At 52.1% G+C, this 21,404-nt stretch overlaps 1 protein-coding gene across 1 annotated transcript; it reads right to left on the bottom strand.

Annotated features, from left to right (window-relative positions):
• Window positions 1-1,678: 1,678 nt before the first annotated feature.
• On the bottom strand, window positions 1,679-10,704 carry LOC129469597 (kinesin-like protein KIF1C). Its single transcript, XM_063628535.1, is given in 15 exon segments — window positions 1,679-1,815; window positions 4,078-4,152; window positions 4,678-4,753; window positions 4,836-4,901; window positions 5,063-5,081; window positions 5,083-5,138; window positions 5,898-6,009; window positions 6,099-6,277; window positions 6,620-6,685; window positions 7,342-7,521; window positions 7,896-7,972; window positions 8,402-8,526; window positions 8,786-8,906; window positions 9,708-9,741; window positions 10,579-10,704. Coding segments are annotated over 12 exon segments (1,050 nt in total). The 5' UTR covers window positions 8,860-8,906; window positions 9,708-9,741; window positions 10,579-10,704; the 3' UTR covers window positions 1,679-1,815; window positions 4,078-4,132.
• Window positions 10,705-21,404: the final 10,700 nt, after the last annotated feature.

Raw genomic sequence — 21,404 nt, 5'->3', positions numbered from 1 at the left:
AAGGACCCCAAAGCCCCAGACAAGACCCCAGACAAGCAGCCTGGCCTGCTGCCCACAGCTCTCTCACTCCCTCACTGTGGCTTGGGCCAGGCAAGACAAAACCCCTCTCCCCTTTTCCGAACAGGGGTTCAGTGATCCCTGCTTGCTTAGTCCCCCAGATGGACCTGACTTTACAAAATAGAGAGAAGCCTTGTTCTGGTAACACATCACCTCTTCCAGGCAGCCCCCAGTGACCCTGTCTGGCTCAGAGCACAGTGTATCTGACTTAGGGCCTGATCCTCTGCTGCTTCACACCATGGTCCAGACAGGCTGGGCTGGTTCCCTGGTGGAACTGGAAGTTCATGCTCTGCTCAAACTGGCCTCTGCACCATCCCTTCATTGGTATGCAGCGGTACAGCGGTGCTGGCTGTCTATAGCCAGTGCCCTTTCTGACTGGTCAGTCCCTGTGCCGGATGGTTATTAATATTTGGAGTATCTTTCTGCCTCCACCTGAGCCTGACCTCTCCTGCCCTGCTCCTTCCTTCCTTTCAGCAAAGATTTATTAGGCACCTAAAACCTGGCAGCAGGCACGTGTCAAGCACTGGCGTGTCCCACTCACCCCAACACATACCCCAGGCTATTCAACCTCATGGTGGCCCTACTCCTCCATACCCCCCAAGTCCTGTCCACCTTTCAGGTTCCACTGTCCAAACCACCTTCTCTAGGAAACCAGTTGCGGCATAGCTCAAGCTACACAGGTGCCTCCATCTATAACCAACCTCTCGCTGCACTGGTAACCACTGTCTTACAATGTAGTGCTCACGCCTCCTCTATTCCCTTTAGTCTTGTCTTCCCAAGTTATCCTTTTGAAAAATAGATTTCTTTAGCTAGCTGAGTATGCACAGAATACAAAACACAAATGATACAAAAGCATGCACAGTGCCTCAGTCTCTATCCCAACCAACCTCCAATTTCCCAGGTCCTCTCCCTCTCCTGAGGCTGACTGTCAAGTGGCTGGAGGGAGAAGGCAGGGATGACTAGACAACACAGAGAGGAGGTGGCAGCGGAGGGGACAGAAATGATGGACGGACAAGCCGGGGACCTCAAAGGGAGTGATCAGGGACAGCACTCACTACCCTGCACCCGCTGCCTCTCTTCTAAGCATCCAGTGAGCTCTCTAGGCCTCCTCGCCCGATTCCTCACTCACCTTCTTTGGAGAGAAGACGCCCACAGTTCCCCCATCCTCCCGGACGGCCACCCCCATCTCAGCCAGCAATGCTTCTCTGTAGGCAGAGGGGAGGCAAATGTCAGTCTTACCTTCACTGCCTGTGACCTCCTTCCCTGTGGGGCCTGACCTCCCCCACAGCCTCCAGCTCCTCCCAGGACCCCAGCTGTCGGCCCTCACACCTCTCCATCCTCAGGGCTTCTGTCTTGCGTAGCTTCTCCTCCCACGTCTCGTTCAGCTCAGCTATAATCTTCTCTGTCTCCTGGGGGCCTAAGGGTGGGTAGGTTTCAGGATGGTCTGGGACAAGCAGACCCAGGGTAGGGACAACCTACCCTGGGGCCACGCTACTCCTAGAATTTCTTCTTTCTCAAGCTTGACTTTGGAGAAGTGAACTCCCAGGAACGCCCAGACCCCCAGCCCTTGCCAGCTCCAGCTTCCCACCTGCAGCCTCTCCATGGCTTCCTCGGGCCCAATCTGGGGCTCCGTGTTGGGGGAGAATGACGGCTCCAGCTCCCCATGATGTGTGGTGGGTGATGAGGGTGAAACTGGAGCCAGGGGAGATGACACAGCTGGCAGGGCGCCTCTGACACTCCCTTCTTCTGTCTTCAGGCCTGGGAGGGAGATAGAGGAAAAAGAATGAGGCTAAGGAAAGGAGCTGATGAGAGACATCCAGGAGACCAAGAGCTTCACAGAGGACCAGTCTGTAAGGACTACAGAAGACCGCTGGTCAGCCTCCTACCAGGCAAGGAGCGAGCCCTCCTACTGCAGCCACGACAAATGGGCACCCAGTCTCTCTGCTTCAACTCCAGGGGTGGAGAGCTCATTACTGAAGGAGGCGGCCAGTCCTTCCCACTATTAGATGACTTGCACCATCAGAAAATTCTTAGGTGGGGCTAGGTGTGGGGGCTCACACCTGTAATTTCAGCACTTTGGGAGGCCGAGGTGGGTGGATCACCTGAGGTCAGGAGTTCGAGACCGGCCTGGCCAACATGGTGAAACCCCGTCTCTACTAAAATACAAAAATTAGCCTGGTGTGGTGACGGATGCCTGTAATCCTAGCTACTTGGGAGGCCGAGGCAGGAGAATCGCTTGAACCTAGGAGGCGGAGGCTGCAGTGAGCCGAGACCACGCCATTGCACTCCAGCCTGGGCGACAGAGCGGGACCGTCTCAAAAAAAGAAAATTCTTAGCTGGGCCGGACACAGTGGCTCACACCTGTAATCCCAGCACTTTGGGAGGCCAAGGTGGGCACATCACCTTAGGTCAGGAGTTCAAGAGCAGCCTGGCCCATCTAGAAACCTCTGTGTCGAACTTTTCTTTTTTGAGACGGAGTCTCCCTCTGTCACCCAGGTTGGAGTGCAGTGGCGAGATCTTGGCTCACCGCAACCTCCGCCTCCTGGGTTCAAGCGATTCTCCTGCCTCAGCCTCTCGAGTAGCTGGGATTACGGGCACGTGCCACCACACCTAGCTAATTTTTGTATTTTTAGTAGAGGTTTCACCACATTGGTCAGGCTGGTCTCGAACTCCTCAACTCAGGTGACCTGCCTGCCTTGGCCTCCCCAAATGCTGGGATTACAGGCATGAGCCACTGTACCAGGCTAAAACCCCCGTCTCTACTAAACATACAAAAATTAGCCAGGTGTGGTAGTGGGCGCCTGTAATCCCAGCTATTCGGGAGGCTGAGGCAGGAGAATCGCTTGAACCCAGGAGGTGGAGGTTGCAGTGAGCCAAGATCGAGCCACTGCACTCCAGCCTGGTGACAGAGCAAGACTCCGTCTCAAAAAAGAATTCTTAGCTGTGTTGAGCTGAAACTGGCCCCACGTCATGTGTGCTGGTATTTCTAGTTCTGCCCTCTGGGATAAAAAGTCCTTACTGCTTTCTCTTCTGCAAGAAAATCCCTCAAATGTTGGAAGGCAAACAGCCTAGCTACCTTATCCTTCTCTTTCCAAGAACACTCATATTCCCCACACTGTGCCCCTCAGCACCCTGACTATTCTCAATGGGATGATCTCAAGACTGAATGCAGGGTCCATTCCTGACCCAGTCAACATGGATTACACATCCTCTGATTTGGACACTATTTCCATCAGTGAGGCTGAGCCTGACATGCTAGAAAGCACTCCACTGAGATCTGTTAGGCTATGGTCCACTTCGACTCTGACGTTTTGCAAGAACTTCTGTCAAGAAAGTCACCCAGTAGCCTAGCCTCTTCTTAACAATTTACTGTTTGACCTGTAAGTATATATTGCCATTGTTTTCCTGTAATGGTCATTTTATTAGTTCCAGCAGCCTGACAGGTCCCTCTGGATCCTGATTCTCCCCTAGAGAATTAGTCCCTCCTAGCTCTGTAACATCTGAAGACATACGTCCCTCTGCACATCTGTGTCCACGTCACTGAGCACATGAAGGGTTTCATAGTGCGTCGTCCCTCCCTGGCTCCAGGACTGGGCAAAGGCAAGTGAGGAGGGATGGGGTGGGCCAAGGGGCATCCCTGAGCTGACCCTCCCTGGAACCTCGACCTTCCAGAGCAGAGGCTGACTGTCCCTGAGCCATCAGCAGTTCCCACAGCCGGGCTACTTCCTCCTGCAGCTCTCTAATCAGCCGGGCATTAGGGTCCTCGTTGATGATGGCATTGCAGCGGATCTGCCTGGTGCAGTCAGCATACCTGGGTGACAGAGGAGCAGCGTCGGTGAGGCCTGGGGGCAGGGGACCCTTGGTCTGCTGTTTCTCCTTCCCCCTCTCCCAGGTCTCAAGATATTGTGGCAGGGCTCCGGGACCTCCCCCGTCTCACGACCAGGATCCTGAGCAACTCGCCTCTGAACTCCTGGCACTTTTCCTACGCTGCCCCATCCCTGCTAGAGCCAGAAGCCCCACCTGAGGGTGCTGAGAGTCTCCTCGTAATCGATGTCAGCAGGGCTCAGGGCTGCCATCATTGCTGTGAGTTCCCACCTGTGAATGGAGTGCAGGGAAAAGCTTCAGCTGAGGGAGGGGCTAAGAAAAGTCAAACCGGGTCATGGGGCTGGGGCCCACTGCCCAGGCGGGGGTCTTATAGGGTCATGGTCTGAGGTAGGGGAATCTAGGCTGGTGAAACTAACCATGACATCTGGTTATGGGAGGGAATGAGGTCAGGGAGATATATCTGCAGGACAGTCACAGAAGCATGGAAGGGGGATGAAGTCAGCAGTGCAGCAGTGGGTGTGAGATCAGGGATCAGGGATCAGGCAGGGGTCATGAGTAGCCAGGTCAGTGAGATCATGAGTAGCCAGGTTAGCGAGGCCCTTGGCTTGACGGCAGGGTATGGCCTCGTTCTCAGCATCAGGAAATCTTCAAAAGGATGTTCCCTTTGAAGGGTCAGGGGGAGAAGGAAGACAACGGGATTTGGGATTCTCGGCATAGCAAGGGGATTTGTCAGAAGTATCGAAAGAGTCTGTGGGATGTGTCAGGGTCGGCAGAGAGAGAGGAAGAGGCCCTCACCCAAATTTTCCTTGAGCAGCCAGGTGAGCACAGAGTCCCTGTAGGGGATAAAATCCGACTTCCGCTTCTTTGATTGCTGGGGGATAAAAGAGGGAAGGAGGTTAGGGTGGGTCACCCCCCTTTCCCAAGCCCTTCTCTTTCCAACACCCAGGTCTCACCATATCTGCAAGGGCCGAGATCACCTTCCCTAGTGTAGTCAGGGACTTATTGATGTTGGCTCCCTCCTAGAAAAGGATGAGGAATGTGGGGATGAGACCCTCCTCTCCCAATCTGATCCACTTCCCCTTCCTACCTCCCCAGTGAGAGTCTCAGGTTCTGACTGGAGACCTCCACACACACCCCACAACACTGCCCCACAACAAACCACCCTCTGAAGCCCCCTCACCTTCAGGCGCATGCCCCGGGCCCGAGGAGTCGGCTCGCTCACTCCCAGCAAGGTCCACCAAACTGATCTGACTGACCTGGGGTCAGAGGAAACAGGCAGGAGATAAGGTGCGGGTGGGGGATGGGGCAGGCAAATCAGGGAAGCACCCAGCAGGAATGTGGGCAGCTGGCAAGGGCTAGAGAGAGCCAGGAGGAGGCGAGGGAGGAGGCCGGGAGAAACAGAATACGTGACAACAGTGAGACGGTGGTTACTTGCTCAATTACAAATAGCTACAGGCCCACCACAGGCATGGACAAGGGACACACAAGGGATCTGAGCCCTGTCCTGGGTCTCGTAAGAACAGCCGGGTGCGGTGGCTCACATGTGTAATCCCAGCACTTTGGGAGGCTGAGGCGGGTGGATCACCTGAGGTCAGGAGTTCAAGACCAGCCTGGCCAACACGGCGAAACCTCTTCTCTACTAAAAATACAAAAACATTAGCCGGGCCTGGTGGCACATGCCTGTAATGCCACGTACTTGGGAGGCTGAGGCAGGAGAATCACTTGAACCCAGGAGGTTGGAGGTTGCAGTGAGCTGAGATCGCACCACTGCACCACTGTACTCCAGCCTGGGTGACAGAACGAGACTCTGTCTTAAAAAAAAAAAGACAAGCAAACAGTAGAGGGGGACAGACTAATCTGATGGAAAAACAGGGTGGGGGTGGGGCGCGGTCATGGAAGTCCTGAGGAGGCACTCAACCCAGCAAGGGCAGGGAGGGCCCAAGACCCTTCTACCATGTCACTGTCCCTATTACCAGGGGAGGTTGCGTCCGGCGCGGGAGCAGGGGCGATCCCACCTTCTCCGAGTCTAGCCCCATGGGCTGGTCATGGCAGTGCTGTGTGAAGACGGTGGTAAAGACGGCATGGGAACGGCTGCTGGTCTCATTCATGTTGGTGGCAGCCACAGTCCTCGAGGGCAAAGGAAGCAGTCACTGGATCCTGCCTCTCACCTTCCCGACCCTGGCCCCCTTGCCCTCTGCTCCATCAGCCTGCCTCACCGTGCTTTATTTCCACAGTCCATGAGGTCAGCAATGTCTGCGTAGGAGGTCACAGCCAATCTGGACAGGTCCTGCACGTAGGGGCCCAGGATGGGGTGCTCCCAGGCCTGCAGAGAACCCCGACTCTTGAGGTTCAAGAGGTCTCGTACCCGCTCACAACAGATCTCCATATAGCTCACCTGAGTGGGAAAAGCAAATGAGAAGTAACAAAACTAGCCACAACAATGACAACGAAACTTAATCTGACTCCACTGGACATGATCCAGGTGACTGCAGCTAATACACAGTGCGAAGCATTCTGCGGATGCTAGCTCAGCGACCTGCCCAACAAGCCAGGAGGTGCATCCGATCATTAGCATCTCCCCGATGAACATACGAAGCTGAAGGACAGAATCACTGCCCCAAAGTCACAGTCAGTAACCAGCAGAGCCAGGATTAGATCCCAGGCTGTCTGATTCCCGCGACGGCCCTCGGCAGTCTGGACCCCTCTCAGCCCCGCCACCATCAAGACCCGGGCTTACCGCCACAGAGTAGGATAGCTGAGCACTCTGGTTCTCACTAACGCGAGGGAAGAGGTCCTCACAGAGCTGGAGGGGGACACAGGGAAATACAGAGAAGCTCCTGCTCAGGGCACACCTGAAGTGTCCAGCCACAGGCCAGGGCCAGTCCCAAGTGACCCCATTTAACCCTTACCACAGCCCCGAGGGAGGGGTTATTCCCATTTCACAGATGGGAAACAACCTCAGAGAGGTTCCCACTTGCCCAAGATCACAGGCTAGCATTCAGCCAGCCAGGGTGCAAACCCCAGGAGTCCTGACTCCCAAGCCTGTGTGCCAGGTTGCTATGCTGGACAGCCAGGGACAATTACGGTTAACTCTGTGATCCCAATCAGCATTTCTACACTTAACACTCTACTGGTGGTACACAAGCCTGCAGGAGAACTATACTCACAAATCATTATGAAACCAAGTAAAATAGTAGTAAGTTGTAAAACTGGCGCTCGAACCCAAGGCTCACTGATGCCAAAGTCTTGCTCTTCTCACTGAGGCTCACTGCCTCTGATAGGGGCAAAGACCCTCCCACCCCAGAAGGTTGTCCAGCTTGCAGTCAACCTCTATCTCCCATCACCAATGGCCTCAGAGCCAGGTCTCTGTTCCATAATCCTCAGACCCTGGTCCTTCCTTCCTCAGACGGCAGCTAAAGATGCTCCTGCCCTGGCTGCCCCACCAGGTCCTAGGCGTACCTGGGGCACGATGCCCTGCTGCCCTGGCTCCTGCCGCCCCATCGTGGTATAGGATTTCCCAGCCCCGGTCTGCCCGTAGGCAAAGTCGCACACGTCGTAGCCTTCAGAGGCGTGGAGCAGCATCTCTTCTCCAATGTCCCGACACACTTGCTGCTGAGATGCAAACTGGGGGTCCTCTGCCTAGGAGAAAGTGGGGGCAGAGAAAAACAGAGGAACCCTGGATGTCTTTATCCTTCGTGTCTCTGTCCCAAGGGTTTTGCTTCCATCACTGATGATTCCCCAAAGGACCTGTGTGCCCTCTCACCCTCATCATTGTCCTTATCACCCCAAGGATCCTATCCAGCCCCTGCTAGTCCTAATTACCCCAAGGGATTCTGCCTTCCTGTCGAGGCCTCAATCATAGCCTAAGGGTCCTACCACCCCCACCCAGGATCATTCTCCCAATTCAGCTTGACTAATCCCCTGGGGGGTCCTATTTCTTAACATGTCCCCTCCCCAGGACCTACATCCACTGTCTCTCACTGCCTTGCTCTTCCCCCAGCCCAACAACCCACCGAAGTGTGTGACCAGTAGGAGTAGTCAAAGGTGAAGCTTTTGGGGGAATCCTTGCTCTGTTCAGGGTTGATGATGGCTGAGGGGCAGGAGAGGGTAAAGGAAGGAAAGTCAAGGTCAGGTACTCCCAGTCCCTGCCCATACCCCCACCAGCCCCTGGAATCCAAGCATCCCACTCCTCACCACTGTCCTGACTCATCTCTCCCCTTTAATATTCCCCACCCCCTCCAGCCACCAAAGCTAATTTTGGCTTCCTAGGACCCGCCCCCACTGAGCTGCCTCCCTGGATTGGGCAATGGAGGGCTCCAGGCCAACATTCCCCCTCCCAGGGACTGGGAAAACGGGAAAGGCCAGCCTGCCCTAGCCCCCGCCCTTACGACTAGCACCTGCTCTGTGCCCAGCATAACCCTCCTCTTAGTTTGGCCTAGCGGGACGGGCCTGTGTGGTGGGCCCGGCTGGGCCCGGCCTTCCCTGCCTGTGCCCAGCCAGGCCCCGGGGACTCACTCGCAGGTGGTGTTGCCCTGCATGCTGACCACACACTTGGCATCCTGGCTGGTCTCGCGGGCGTTCAAGGGCCGATCTCTCACTGCCACTTTCACCGAGGCACCAGCCATGGCTCCAGACACTCCTGCCCTCCTCAGCCGGAGGACAGAGAAAGGAGTGGTGGGGTCAGAACCACTGCGGGGACCCAAACATTGCCTCCCAGCTTCTTCCCGGAACCAGTCTCTTCACATCTCCCCCAGAGCCACCCAGCCTCTCAAGGACCCAGCTCTCATTCCCTTGGCTTTCCTCCCAAATGTCACTGTCTTGAGAGACTCCCAAAGGTATTTCTGCCTCTCTCCCCAGCCATATACCAGCCTGCAGGAACCTGGGCGGTCTCCCCCAGAGTTACCTGGCGTCCTGGCCCCAGACCAGGTGGGATGTATCAGTTCTGGCTGCCACCGGCCCTCGTAGGGGGAGCCCCATCCTACTCCTGGGGCCTGGCCACACCAGCTGGGGCTCTGGGAGATACCCTGGTTGTGGGGGAAGAGTTGTTAGGAGGCACCTGTGGTTCCAGAGACCTGTCTGGGGTTCCCAGGTTGGAGGGCCAACGTTATCGGGGGAATAGCAGGAAAAGTACGGACAGCTGACCCTCTGGAGTGGCTGAATGCAATGTGAATCCAAGGGCAGGGACGGTGATATTTTTATGCCTTGTCACTCGCAAATGTACTGAACGTTCAGATAGAGGACAGAGAGAGAAAGAGGCTGGACAGAGGGCAATTCAGAGAGGGGCACATGAGCAGAGACGTGAGGGTGGTGGGAAGAGAGAGAGGAGGGGCAGAGAGTCACAGACACCAAGAAAATTAGAGAAATAAAACAAAAGGCAAGCCTGAGGTCATGCTATGAAGGAAAGAATGGGAGAGGAAAGGAGGAAGACACACAGCACAGCAAACACAAGGTGTTAAAGAGGCAGGATGGGGAACTCCGGGGCCAAAGCATAAACTGGGAGCCCAGAAAAGAGACCAGAGAGGAAACTGCAAATGCAAAACCTGTCCTAAAATTCCCCCACAGGGTCGGCAAGGGAGAATCCAGTTCCCACCTGAGGCCCACAACCTACATGCACCAGGCCGGTAGTGCGGATGGGCAAAGTCCAAGGGCTGTAGGTAGGGCCCAGGACTGGGATCCACAGGGCCAGCTGTGTGGGCTCTAAGCCCCTTGCCCAGCCCCCAGCACTTCCTCCACAGGATCCAGGACAAAGGGCAGGGGAGGGTGGGGTCATCCTGTAGCCATCAGACCAACCCTCAGGGCTCCACCCTTGGGGCGCCCAGAAATACCTGTGTTTGAGGGTAGAGGGTCCCTGGGGCCTCCCTGAAAGGGAGAAAGAAAAGGAAGCCTGGGGCTAGTGCTATGGCGTCCACTGCCCTGGGGAAGGTGCCAGGCTGGAGCCCAGGAATGTGGGTGATCCGGTGCCCACACCCTGGGAGGAGAGGCTGAACAGCCCACGCCCACGGACAACAGGGAGGAGGACCACGAAGAGGGATAAAGGATGCTGAGCCCCCTCCTGTGGCCCCAGTGGGCCCCAAACTCCTGTCACACTGGGCCTCCCCTCACCAGTCTTCCTGGGCAGAGCATGGGAGGGTGAGGGGCTGGTCTGTCCCAGGACAGGAAGGGAGTAGCTGGAATCACAGAAGCTGGCTCAGGAAGAACAGCCCTGACCCCCTAGACCCTGACCAGGGGAGGGAAGGACACTGGTGGGGACAAGCGATGGTGACGCCGTTGCTGCAGCTAATGGGACAAGGAATGGGGTGGCACGGCTGGGGGCCAGCGGGGTAAAGGAATAGAGGTAGGGACAGCGGTCGGCCGGTGCGGCTGTGAAGCAGCCGTGGGGTACAAGGAGGATACTGGGCGGCTGGGGTGGGGCCAAACCGGCCCGAAAGGGGGTCTTGGGCCACCTGCACCTTGCCCACCCGGCGGTTCTCACACAGGTCCCCGCCCGGCCTCTCAGGGCGGCCATGCGGACCCGTCCTCCTGTCCAGCCAGCCGGCGGCCGCCCGGGCCTGGCACCTCTCTGCGCCTCCGCGGAACAAACAGCACATGATCCCGGCTCTTGAGCCTAAATCGCGCCGCCGGACCCCGGCTCCCCGCTCCCCAACCCGGCACGTTCCTCCGCGGGCGTCCCTTCCCTCCCCCTTCCCCAGCCCTCACCTCGGCGCAGCGGGGCTCCCGGAGCAGCTCGGCGGAGAGGGACAAGCTTTCTGGGAAGCGTGAGGCGAGAGCGGGAAGGATCCGGGGCCGGTTCGGAGCTGCCCCCGCCCCTCGCCGGGTGCCCGGGCGGCGGACTCGCGCCCCGGGGGCGGCAGCAGTAGCGGCGCCAGCGGCCGGCGCCCGCCCGGGCAGCGCGAGCTGGGGCGGGAGCGAGGAGCGGGGGAAGCGCGGGCGCGCGCGGAGGGGCGGGTGCGCGCCGTCCCGGGAAGGATCCGGAGCGACCCGGGCTACTCTCGTTAAAGGGGCAACGCTCCCGGCCCGTGGGGCCCAGCGAGCGGGAATGTGGGGACCGAGCTGCGGACGCAGAAGGGCGAGCAGACGCCGCAACCCAGGCGGGTTGCAGACGCCTGAGGAACACGGAAACGTCGGGGACTGACCCTCGGGGGCACCCAGGCCCCGGCGCAGCGCACGTCGCCGCCGTTGGAGGCGCGTCCGGGGGGCGGAGCCTCCCGTCGAGGCCCGCCCAGAAGGCGGTTCCGCCCAGGCCCCGCCCTCAGGCGAGTACCGCCCGCCGGCTCCTTCCTTGGCTCCAGTCGCCGTCTCTCTCTTCTCCGCCCCGCCGAGTTGTAGAATTCACGGCGCAGCTGCTTCAGGTGCTGGGGCCAAGTGCGGCCGGCCGTGGCGCGGCTACTCGGGCGCTCTGTCCGCGCCTGGCCCTCAAGTTCGTCCGCTCCGGACGCCGCCTCAGGCCCAAACAACCCCTTCAGGCCCGGGTGCCGCCTAAGGCCGGAGCTGCCCTCTCAGACCCGGGACTCCCCTCAGGCCCCAGCCTGCCCCTCGGCCTGGGCCCACCACCTCAGGGCCCCTCTCGAGGGACGCAGCCCCCAGTCGTGCCCTCGGGATGGGCTGCCCGGAAGGTCCGGCCACGCCCGGTCCACCTGTCGAGGGTTCCCGTCGCCCTTTCAGGCGCAGGCCGCGCCCTCCGGCCTGGCGCTTCCCTCCAGCGGGGCTCCAGGCCGCCCCTCAGCCCCAGCCGGCAGGCCGTGGCTACCCCGAAGTCAACTGTGGAGTATCCTTCCTGGCTTCCTTCAGCTCCATCCTGCTCTTGGATCTAGGTCACCCGCTTGGACCCAACTATCTGAGGCCCGAATGCCCCGCAGCTCCCGCTGACCCCCCTCCGAGTCAGGACATCCCCTTTAGACCCCACTTTAGGCCCTTTCAGCCCAACTCCAACTAGCCCCATCTGCCACTTCCGCACGGTATACTTCTCTCTGCTTTCGACCTCACCTGCTTTCTCAGCCCATTCCTAGTTCCCTTGGATAAATACTAGTTCACCTCTACCGTTCCAGCTGGCTGCTTCTGTCCTTCGGGAGCCTACGTGCACTCTCTCCGAACTTATCTAGTATTCTTTATTTTTCTTTTTTTTTTTTCGCTCTGTTGCCCAGGCTGGAGTGCAGTGGCGCGACCTCAGCTCACGGCAACCTCTGCCTCCCGGGTTCAAGTGATTCTCCTGCCTCAGCCTCCCGAATAGCTGGGATTACAGATGCCTGCCACCACACCTGGCTAATTTTTGTGTTTTTAGTAGAGACTGGTTTCGCTGTGTTGGCCAGGCTGGTCTCGAACTCCTGACCTCAAGTGATCCGCCCGCCTTGGCCTCCCAAAGTGCTGGGATTACAGGCTTGAACCACAGCACCCGGCTTTCTTTTTTTTTTTTTTTTCTTCTTAGAGACAGGGTCTCACTCTGAAGCCCAGGCTGGTGTGCAGTGAGTGGTGCGATGTTACCTCACTGCAGCCTTGACCTCCCGGGCTCAGATGATACTCCCACCTCAGCCTCTCGCATACAAGCGCACACCACCACACCTGGCTAAATTTTTTTGTATTCCTGTAAAGAGGGGGTTTCGCCATGTTGCCCAGGCTGGTCTCAAACTCCTGGGCTCAAGCGATCCACCCACTTCCGCCTCCCAAATTGCTGGGATTACAGGTGTGAGCCACTGTGCCCAGCCTTAACTGCCCTTTCTCCTCACCCCAACTGGCCTTCAGGTCATCTTTGGCTGTCCCTATATGCAACTCACCTCCCTGCTCACCTTCCTGTCCACAGGCATTCCCAACTGCCCCCTCGTTCCCTGTCACCAGTTGACCATTATGTCCACACTTCACTTTTTTTAATTTATTTTTTTGTTTTTTGAGAGAGAGTTTCGCTCTTGTTGCACAGGCTGGAGTGCAATGGCGCGATCTCAACTCACCACAACCTCTGCCTCCCCGGTTCACGCAATTCTCCTGCCTCAGCCTCCCGAGTAGCTGGGATTACAGGCATGTACCACCGCACCCGGCTAATTTTTGTATTTTTTAGTAGAGACAGGGTTTCTCCATGTTGGTCAGACTGGTCTCGAACTCCCGACCTCAAGTGATCCACCTGCCTCGGCCTCCCAAAGTGCTGGGAGTACAGGCATAAGCCACCACACCAGCCCCAAGAGATATGTCTTAAACCTCACTGTAAGACGCACACGATAGCGTCTTTTGTTATTTTTTAAAACGTGCTGGCCCAGTGCGGTGGCTCACGCCTGTAATCCCAACACTTTGGGAGGCCAAGGCGGGCGGATCACGAGGTCAGGAGTACAAGACTAGCCTGACCAATATGGTGAAACCCTGTCTCTACTAAAAATACAAAAATTAGGGCTGGGTGTGGTGGCTCAAGCTTGTAATCCCAGCACTTTGGGAGGTCAAGGTGGGAGGATCCCCTGAGGTTGGGAGTTGGAGAAACCCTGTTTCTACTAAAAATACAAAATTTGCTGGGTGCGGTGGCACACACCTGTAGTCCCAGCTACTCGGGAGGCTGAGGCAGGAGAATTACTTGAACCCGGGAGGCAGAGTTTGCAGTGAGTTGAGATCGCGCCCCTGCACTTCAGCCTGGGAGACAGAGCGAGACTCCATCTCAAAAAAAAAAAAAAAGTGCTAACCATACATGCCCCAGGTCCCTTGTCCCCTGGAAGGTGTTAGGCCAAGCACTCCTAGGTCTCTGAGGCACAACACACACACCAGGTCCAAGCTGACAGACAGCGCATGTGTACCACGTCCTTCCTCCCTGCCCAACTCATTTTCACAGAGACTTTGCTTGAGCTTATGTGAACCCAAATCATTCTATTTTTTTTTAAAGTGTCAGAACTAAAACAAACTGGTGACCTCAAAAATACACCTCAGCAGGTGCAGTGGCTCACGCCTGTAATCCCAGCACTTTGGGAGGCCAAGGTGGGCGGATCACCTGAGGTCAGGAGTTCAAGACCAGTCTGACCAACATGGTGAAACCCCGTCGCTACTAAAAATACAAAAATTAGTCTGGCGTGGTGGCGCATGCCTGTAATCCCAGCTACTCGGGGGGTTGAGGCAGGAGAATCACTTGAACCTGGGAGGTGGGGGCTGCAGTGAGCCAAGATCAACAACAACAATGAAACTGAGCATGAAAGTTTGATGGCAGATATTTAAATAATCTCAAAGTATCTCCTCAAAAGATACTTACTAATTACAAAGGCAAAAATGTCACCAGGGAAAAACATCGGCAGACACCACCTTATACATGTGACGGAAGTTAACATCACAAGTAATAGGACAAAGATATAAATATCACGTATCTCTTGATCTGATGCATTAAGGAGGACACAATGTCACTTCAAAGGTCCTGCCAAAATGGCATAACCTGAATCTAATACTAAGGAAACATCAGCTAAACCCAAAGCATTCTACAAACTAACTGGCCTGTACTAATCAAAAATGTCAACATCATGAAAGTCAAAGAAAGACTGAGGAAATGTTCCAGATTAAAGGAAACTAGGGAGAGTTATAATTGCATCAGTGTCAATTTCCTATTTCTGATCATTTTAGTATAGTTATGTGAGACGCTGTCCTTGATTTTAGAAAATATACACTGAATAGGCCGGGCGCGGTGGCTCACGCCTGTAATCCCAGCACTTTGGGAGGCCGAGGCGGGCGGATCACGAGGTCAGGAGATCGAGACCATCCTGGCTAACACAGTGAAACCCCATCTCTACTAAAAATACAAAAAATTAGCCGGGCGAGGTGGCGGGTGCCTGTAGTCCCAGCTACTCGGGAGGCTGAGGCAGGAGAATGGCATGAACCCCAGGGGGCAGAGCCTGCAGTGAGCCAAGATCGTGCACTCCAGCCTGGGCGACAGTGAGACTCTGTCTCAAAAAAAAAAAAAAAAAAAAAAAAAAAAAGAAAATATACACTGAATAGGCTGGGCGCAGTGGCTCGCACCTGTAATCCCAGCACTTTGGGAGGCTGAGGCGGGCAGATCACCTAAGGTCAGGAGTTCGAGACCAGCCTGGTCAACGTGGTGAAACCCCATCTCTACTAAAAATACAAAAATTAGCCGGGCGTGGTGGTGGATGCGTGTAATCCCAGCTACTTGGCAGGCAGAGGTTGTAGTGAGCCCAAGATTCTGCCGCTACACTCCAGTCTGGGTGACAGAGTGATACTCCATCTCAAAAAAAAAAAAAGAAAAGAAAGAAAACATACACTGAAATTTTAGGGGTAAAGGGAAATCATGTCTGTAACACTCTCTTAAACAGTTCAAAAAAATTATGTATGCACGCGCGTGTATATATGTATACACATATATACATAGAAAGATAAAACAAAATAAATGTGGTGAAATGGTAACATTTGGGGAATCCAGGTGAGAGATATATAGGAATTCTTTTTTTTTTTTTCGTGACTGAGTCTCGCGCTGTTGCCCAGGTTGGAGTGTAGTGGTGCGATCTTTGCTCGCCACAACCTCTGCCTCCCAGTTTCAAGCGATTCTCCTACCTCAGCCTCCCGAGTAGCTGGGATTACAGGAGCACACCACCATGCCCAGCTAACTTTTCTATTTTTAGTAGAGACAGAGTTTCACTATGTTGGCCAGACTGGTATCAAACTCCTGACCTCATGATCCACCCGCCTTGGCCTCCCAAAGTGCTAGGATTACAGGCATGAGCCACTGAGCCTGGCATAGGAATTATTTATACTACTCTTAAAACTCTTTAAGTATGAAATTATGTCAAAATAAAGTTTATCTGGGCGGGCACGGTGGCTCACACCTGTAATCCCAGCACTTAGCTAGGCAGAGGCAGGAGGATCGCTTGAGCCCAGGAGTTGGAGATCTGCCTGGTAACAAGCGTGACCCCATTCCCCACAAAAATGGTAAAAAAAAAAAAAAAAAAAAAAAAGAAAAGAAAGAAAGAAATGTAGAAAGTAAAAAAAAAAAAAGGCATTCCAGTACAAAAGAGGCTTGATAGGACAGGATATGTCCGGGGAATCTACAAGTAGCTCACTGTGGTTAGAAGTGGTTAGAGATAGGCTAGAGAAGTAGGTAGAGGCCAGGAAATGGAAGATCTGGACAGAGGAAGGTCTGGGTGAAATGAACAAATACTTGGCTTTACGAAAGACACGTCTAGTAGCAGTAGGGAGTATTAGGAGAGAAATGAGGCTAGTTAGGAGGCTAGTATAATAAACCAACTAAGAAGATCTATAAGAAAATGAAGGTAGAAAAAAATGAAAGGCTAAGAATACATAATTTGCATTTGCTGACAAACTAGATATGAGAGGAAATGATGATACCTTTATTTCTGCATAAGTAATAGGATAGATAATGGTGCCATTCAATACTGGCAAATGAAAGTGAAAAAGTTTTGGGAAAACGATGCCCTGTTTTAGACATGCCAGGTATCAGTTCCAGGAAGTTACCCCGATGGTACATCTCCATAAGTAATATGGAAAGCAAATACACAGGTTATTGGTTGCAACATTATCTGCGAAACTGACACACTGGAAACAGCCTAAATGCTCAGACCTAGAATATCGGCCGAAAACCTATGGAATCTACACAACATGTAACAAAGCTATAAAAATAAGAAAAATCTCTATGAAAACAAGATACAAAAGAGTATTTAAAAGTACAACAGCATGGATACTACGCTATCTTTTGTACAAGAAAGGGGAAATGAGAATATATATATAATATGTATCTGCTTATACCTGCAAAAATGAAGACCACTAAGATAAACTAAAAGCTAATGATACTGGAAGGGAAGGATAAGAAATAAGACTTTTCACTATACCTTCTGAGTAAAACCTCAATGGTTTTATCATCCATTTTTTTCTTTCCTGAATGAAATATTACTGCAATTATAAAATGTAGATTTTTCCTTTTGAACCATATTAATGTTTAATATATTCCAAAAATAAAATCAACAAGGATGAGGGGTGGGAAGTACAACGGAATACAATAGGAATACATAAATTTAATTGACTATTACACCAATAACTTTACCACAGAAAGAGAAAGAGAAAAAAGATATAAGAGAAAAAGATTTTTTTTTTTTTAGATGGAGTCTCACTCTGTCACCCAGGCTGCAGTGCAGTGGCATGGTCTCGGCTCACTGCAACCTCCGCCTCCCAGGTTCAAGTGATTCTCCTGCCTCAGCCTCCAAAGTAGCTGGGACTACAGGTGCCCGCCACCACGCCTGGCTAATTTTTGTATTTTTAGTAGAGATGGGGTTTCACCATGTTGGCCAGGCTGGTTTCGAAATCCTGACCTCATGATCTGCCCGCCTTGGCCTCCCAAAGTGCTGGGATTACAGGCGTGAGCCACTGTGCCTGGCGAGAAAAAGATACTTAAGTAATTTTAGACTGCACACCTTTAGTGGCCTATATGTAAGCACACAAAAATTGCAAAGAAATATTAAATCAAACTTAGTAGGTTTGTAGCTGGAAATACTATCAGTATTATAATTTTCATTATGCATATATTGTACAACTGAACAAATGACCGCATTTATTTATGTTGTTATCAGAGTTCTCACTGTAGAAAAAAAGGATATCCAAATATGAGCTGAAAGAAGGATGTGGCCAGGTGCAGTGGCTCATGCTTATAATCCCAGCACTTTGGGAGGCCGAGGCGGGTGGATCACAAGGTCAGGAGTTCAAGACCAGCCTGGCCAAGATTATGAAATCCCGTGTCTACTAAAAATACAAAAATTTGCCGGGCATGGTGGCAGGCATCTGTAATCCCAGCTACTCAGGAGGCGGAGGCAGAGACTTGCTTGAACCCAGGAGGTGGAGGCTGCAGTGATCTGAGATTGCACCACTGCACTCCAGCCTGGGGGACAGATTGAGACTCCGTCTCAAAAATAAAAAAATAAAAATAAAAGAGAAGAACGCTATGGAATTCGACTGGAAATAGGGCTAACAATATGAAGCACTTTGGGAAGCCAAGGCAGGTGGATCACCATGTTGGCCAGGAGTTTGAGACAAGCCTGCCCAACATGGTGAAACCTCATCTTTACTAAAAATACAAGAATTAGCCAGGTATGGTGGTGAGCACCTGTACTCCCAGTTACTCCAGAGGCTGAGGCACGAGAATCACTGGAACCTGGTAAGCAGAGGTTGCAGTGAGCTGAGGCAGCCTGGTGTCCAAGGCTGTGGTGAGCCATGATCATGCCACTGCACTCAAGCCTGGGCAACAGAGGAAGACCCTGTCTCAAAAAAAAAAAAAAAAAAAAAAGGGCCAGGTGCAGTGGCTCACACCTGTAATCTCAGCATTTTAGGAGGCTGAGGCGGGCAGATCATGAGGTCAGGAGTTCAAGACCAGCCTGGCCAACATAGTGAAACCCCATCTCTACTAAAAATACAAAAATCAGCCGAGCGTGGTGGCACGTACCTGTAATCCCAGCTACTCAGGAGGTTGAGGCAGGAGAATTGCTTGAACCTGGGAGGCGAAGGTTGCAGTGAGGCAAGACCACATCATTGCACTCTAGCCTGGGCAACAGAGTGAACCTCTATCTCAAAAAAAAAAAAAATTTAAAAAGGGAGTATAGGGCCAGGCGCAGTGACTCACGCCTGTAATCCCAGCACTTTGGGAGGCTGAGGTGGCTGGATCACGGGGTCAAGAGATCGAGACCATCCTGGCCAACATGGTGAGACCCCATCTCTACTAAAAATACAAAAAATTAGCTAGACACAGTGGCAAATGCCTGTGGTCCCAGCTACTCTGGAGGCTGAGACAGGAGGATCACCTGAACCTGGGAGGCGGAAGTTGCAGTGAGCTGAGATCATACCACTGCACTCCAGCCTGGTGACAAAGCGAGACTTCGTCTTAAAAAAACAAAAAAAAAAAGGAGTATAAAAAAATCTTTACAGAAGAATGACAATACAGAAAAAATAGAAAAGTCTCCATTTTCTAATCACTATAGTAATTGATTTGGGCAAGAAGCAATCCAGATGAAACCATTAAGTAAAGATTATTATGGGACAGAATCTTCACACTATTTCTATCATTCCATAGATCACCTGTTAATTACAAAAGGAAAAAGAGGCCGGGAATGGAGGCTGACGTCTGTAATCCCAACACTGTGGGAGGCCGAGGAGGGCAGACCACCTTAGGTCAGGAGTTTGAGACCAGCCTGGCCGACATGGCAAAACCCCATCTCTATTACAACTACAAAAATTAGGCAGACGTGGTAGCAGGCACCTGTAATCCCAGCTACTTGGGGGGCTGAGGCAGGAGAATCGCTTGAACCCAGGAGGTGGAGATTGCAGTCAGCCAAGATTGCACCACTGCACTCCAGCCTGGGTGACACAGTGAGATTCATTCTCAAAAAAAAAAAAAAAAAAAAAATGCTCTTATTCTTAGTAGACGTATAGAAGAAATTAGGGGTAAAGTGCTATGAAATCTGCAGTTAACTCTCAAATTGTACAGGAAGAAAATTTATTAAAGTTAAAAAATGTGAATATTCTTAGATATAGATATATATGGGGGCAGGTAGAAAGGGAGGGACACACAGACAAAGAAAATATGGCAAAATGGTAACAACTGGTGATCACTGAACTATTCTTGCAATTCTGAAAAGTTTAAAAAATTTCAAAGGTATATTATTTTTGAACTGCTCAGGAGGTTTAAATTTTTGAATTTTTAAAATAAGCAATCAATTGTGAGGAAGTCTGAGAAGCCACAGACTTAAGAGAAAAGATGAAAAATAACGAAAGTAGAATCACAGTAATAAGATGAACAGAGTTTCCAAATGCTGTGGTCAGTCAGTAGCTTCAATGCAGAAGAAAGTTAAATTAAGGACCAACTCAGTAAAGACAACTGGATTCAGCAACTGGGAAGTCAGTGATGACCTAGGGTACAGGAGCTTCACTGAAATAGTAGAGTTGGGCCACGCGTGGCCCACACCTATAATCCAGCAGTTTGGGAGGCCGGGGTAGGTGGATCTCTTGAGGCCAGGAATTCAAGAGCAGCCTAGCCAACATGGTGAAACCCCATCTCTACTAAAAATACAAAAATTAACCGGATACAGTGGTGCACCCCTGTAATCCCGGCTGCTCAGGGGGCTGAGGCATGAGAACTGCTTGAACCTGGAAGGCAGAGGCTGCAGGGAGCCGAGATAGGGCCACTGCACTCCAGCCTGGGTGACGGTGGAAGACTCTGTCTAAAAAACAAAAAATAGGCCAGGCATGGTGGCTCATGCCTGTAATCCCAGCACTTTGGGAGGCCGAGGCAGGCGGATCACAAGGTCAGGAGATGGAGACCATCCTAGCTAACATGGTGAAACCCCGGCTCTACTAAAAATACAAAAAATTAGCTGGGCGTGGAGGCAGGCGCCTGTGGTCCCAGCTCCTAGGGAGGCTGAGGCAGGAGAACGGCACGAACCCGGGAGGTGGAGGTTGCAGTGAGCTGAGATTACGCCACTGCACTCCAGCCTGGGCGACAAAGCCAGACTCCCTCTCAAAAAAAAAAAACAAAAAAAAAACGGAGAAGAAGTAGTAAACTGGGTATGTGCCTTTAGAGGTGGTGTACATTTTCAGCATTATAAATGAATATAAATGAGTGGCAATAGTTACATAGATTTTTAGTATCTTAACTAGTTTTGGATCTCTTCCACTAAAGGGATTGCCTGTTGAACGTTGTTAGGAATATAAGTACGGAAGGCAAACTGCCTGGGTTTGAATTTTGTTCTGTCCCTTGCACCCTGCCTGGCTTCAAATCCTAGCTCTGCTTATTAAGTTCTTTTAAGGGGATGAATTTTGAGCAAATGTCTTAGCTTCTGTTTTCCCAAGTAAATGGACACAATAGTTGCTACCTTGTGAAATATTCCTGTAATTGACCAGCATTTACCAAGTAGCATCACTGTTTAGTTTCGGTCATTGGTGATTCTGCAGTTGGACTGTGAGGGGGTGTTGGGGTGGGGGGGGTGTGTGTGTGTGTGTGTAGCACTTAATTGCGTGGAGAAAGGAAAAGATACTTTTGATAACGGACAGGCAGCTTTTCTCTGCTTTTGTGTCAAATGGGAAGAAGGGAGTTTGGAGAGGGAAACGAATTCTCTGTAACACTAAGCTCTCTTCCACAAAAACAGAGGTACATAAAATGTGTAATAATTTACAGAATTTCTAGAATTTGACGATCTGATTTTTTTAAATTTACTTTTATTTTTTCAGGTTGAGACTGAGCTAAAGTTAATCTGTGGCGACGTTTTCTGGATGTATTGGACAAACACCTCACTCCAGCAGCTACCACTGGCAAGTCCAAGATTTTCTATTATGAAATGTAGGTTCTATACTAACAATTAGCAAGTGTACTTTAATAAATTTAAACATTCTCAGGAATAATTGGCTTTGTTTCTTTTTTTCCTTAGAGATTTCGTATTACTATCCTTGTTAAATATAACCAAAAATCCCACAGAAATTAACTGAAGAGCCTCTAAATATCAACAAAATTATCACTTGATAGACTAGAATTAAACAAGCAAATGATTCTAAGAAATGGCACAAGT

This window comes from Symphalangus syndactylus, chromosome 20 (genome assembly GCF_028878055.3).
Source record: "Symphalangus syndactylus isolate Jambi chromosome 20, NHGRI_mSymSyn1-v2.1_pri, whole genome shotgun sequence".
Classification (NCBI taxonomy): domain Eukaryota; kingdom Metazoa; phylum Chordata; class Mammalia; order Primates; family Hylobatidae; genus Symphalangus; species Symphalangus syndactylus.
The sequence above is the reverse complement of the archived record's forward strand: the minus strand, read 5'-3'. Positions and strand labels throughout refer to the sequence as shown.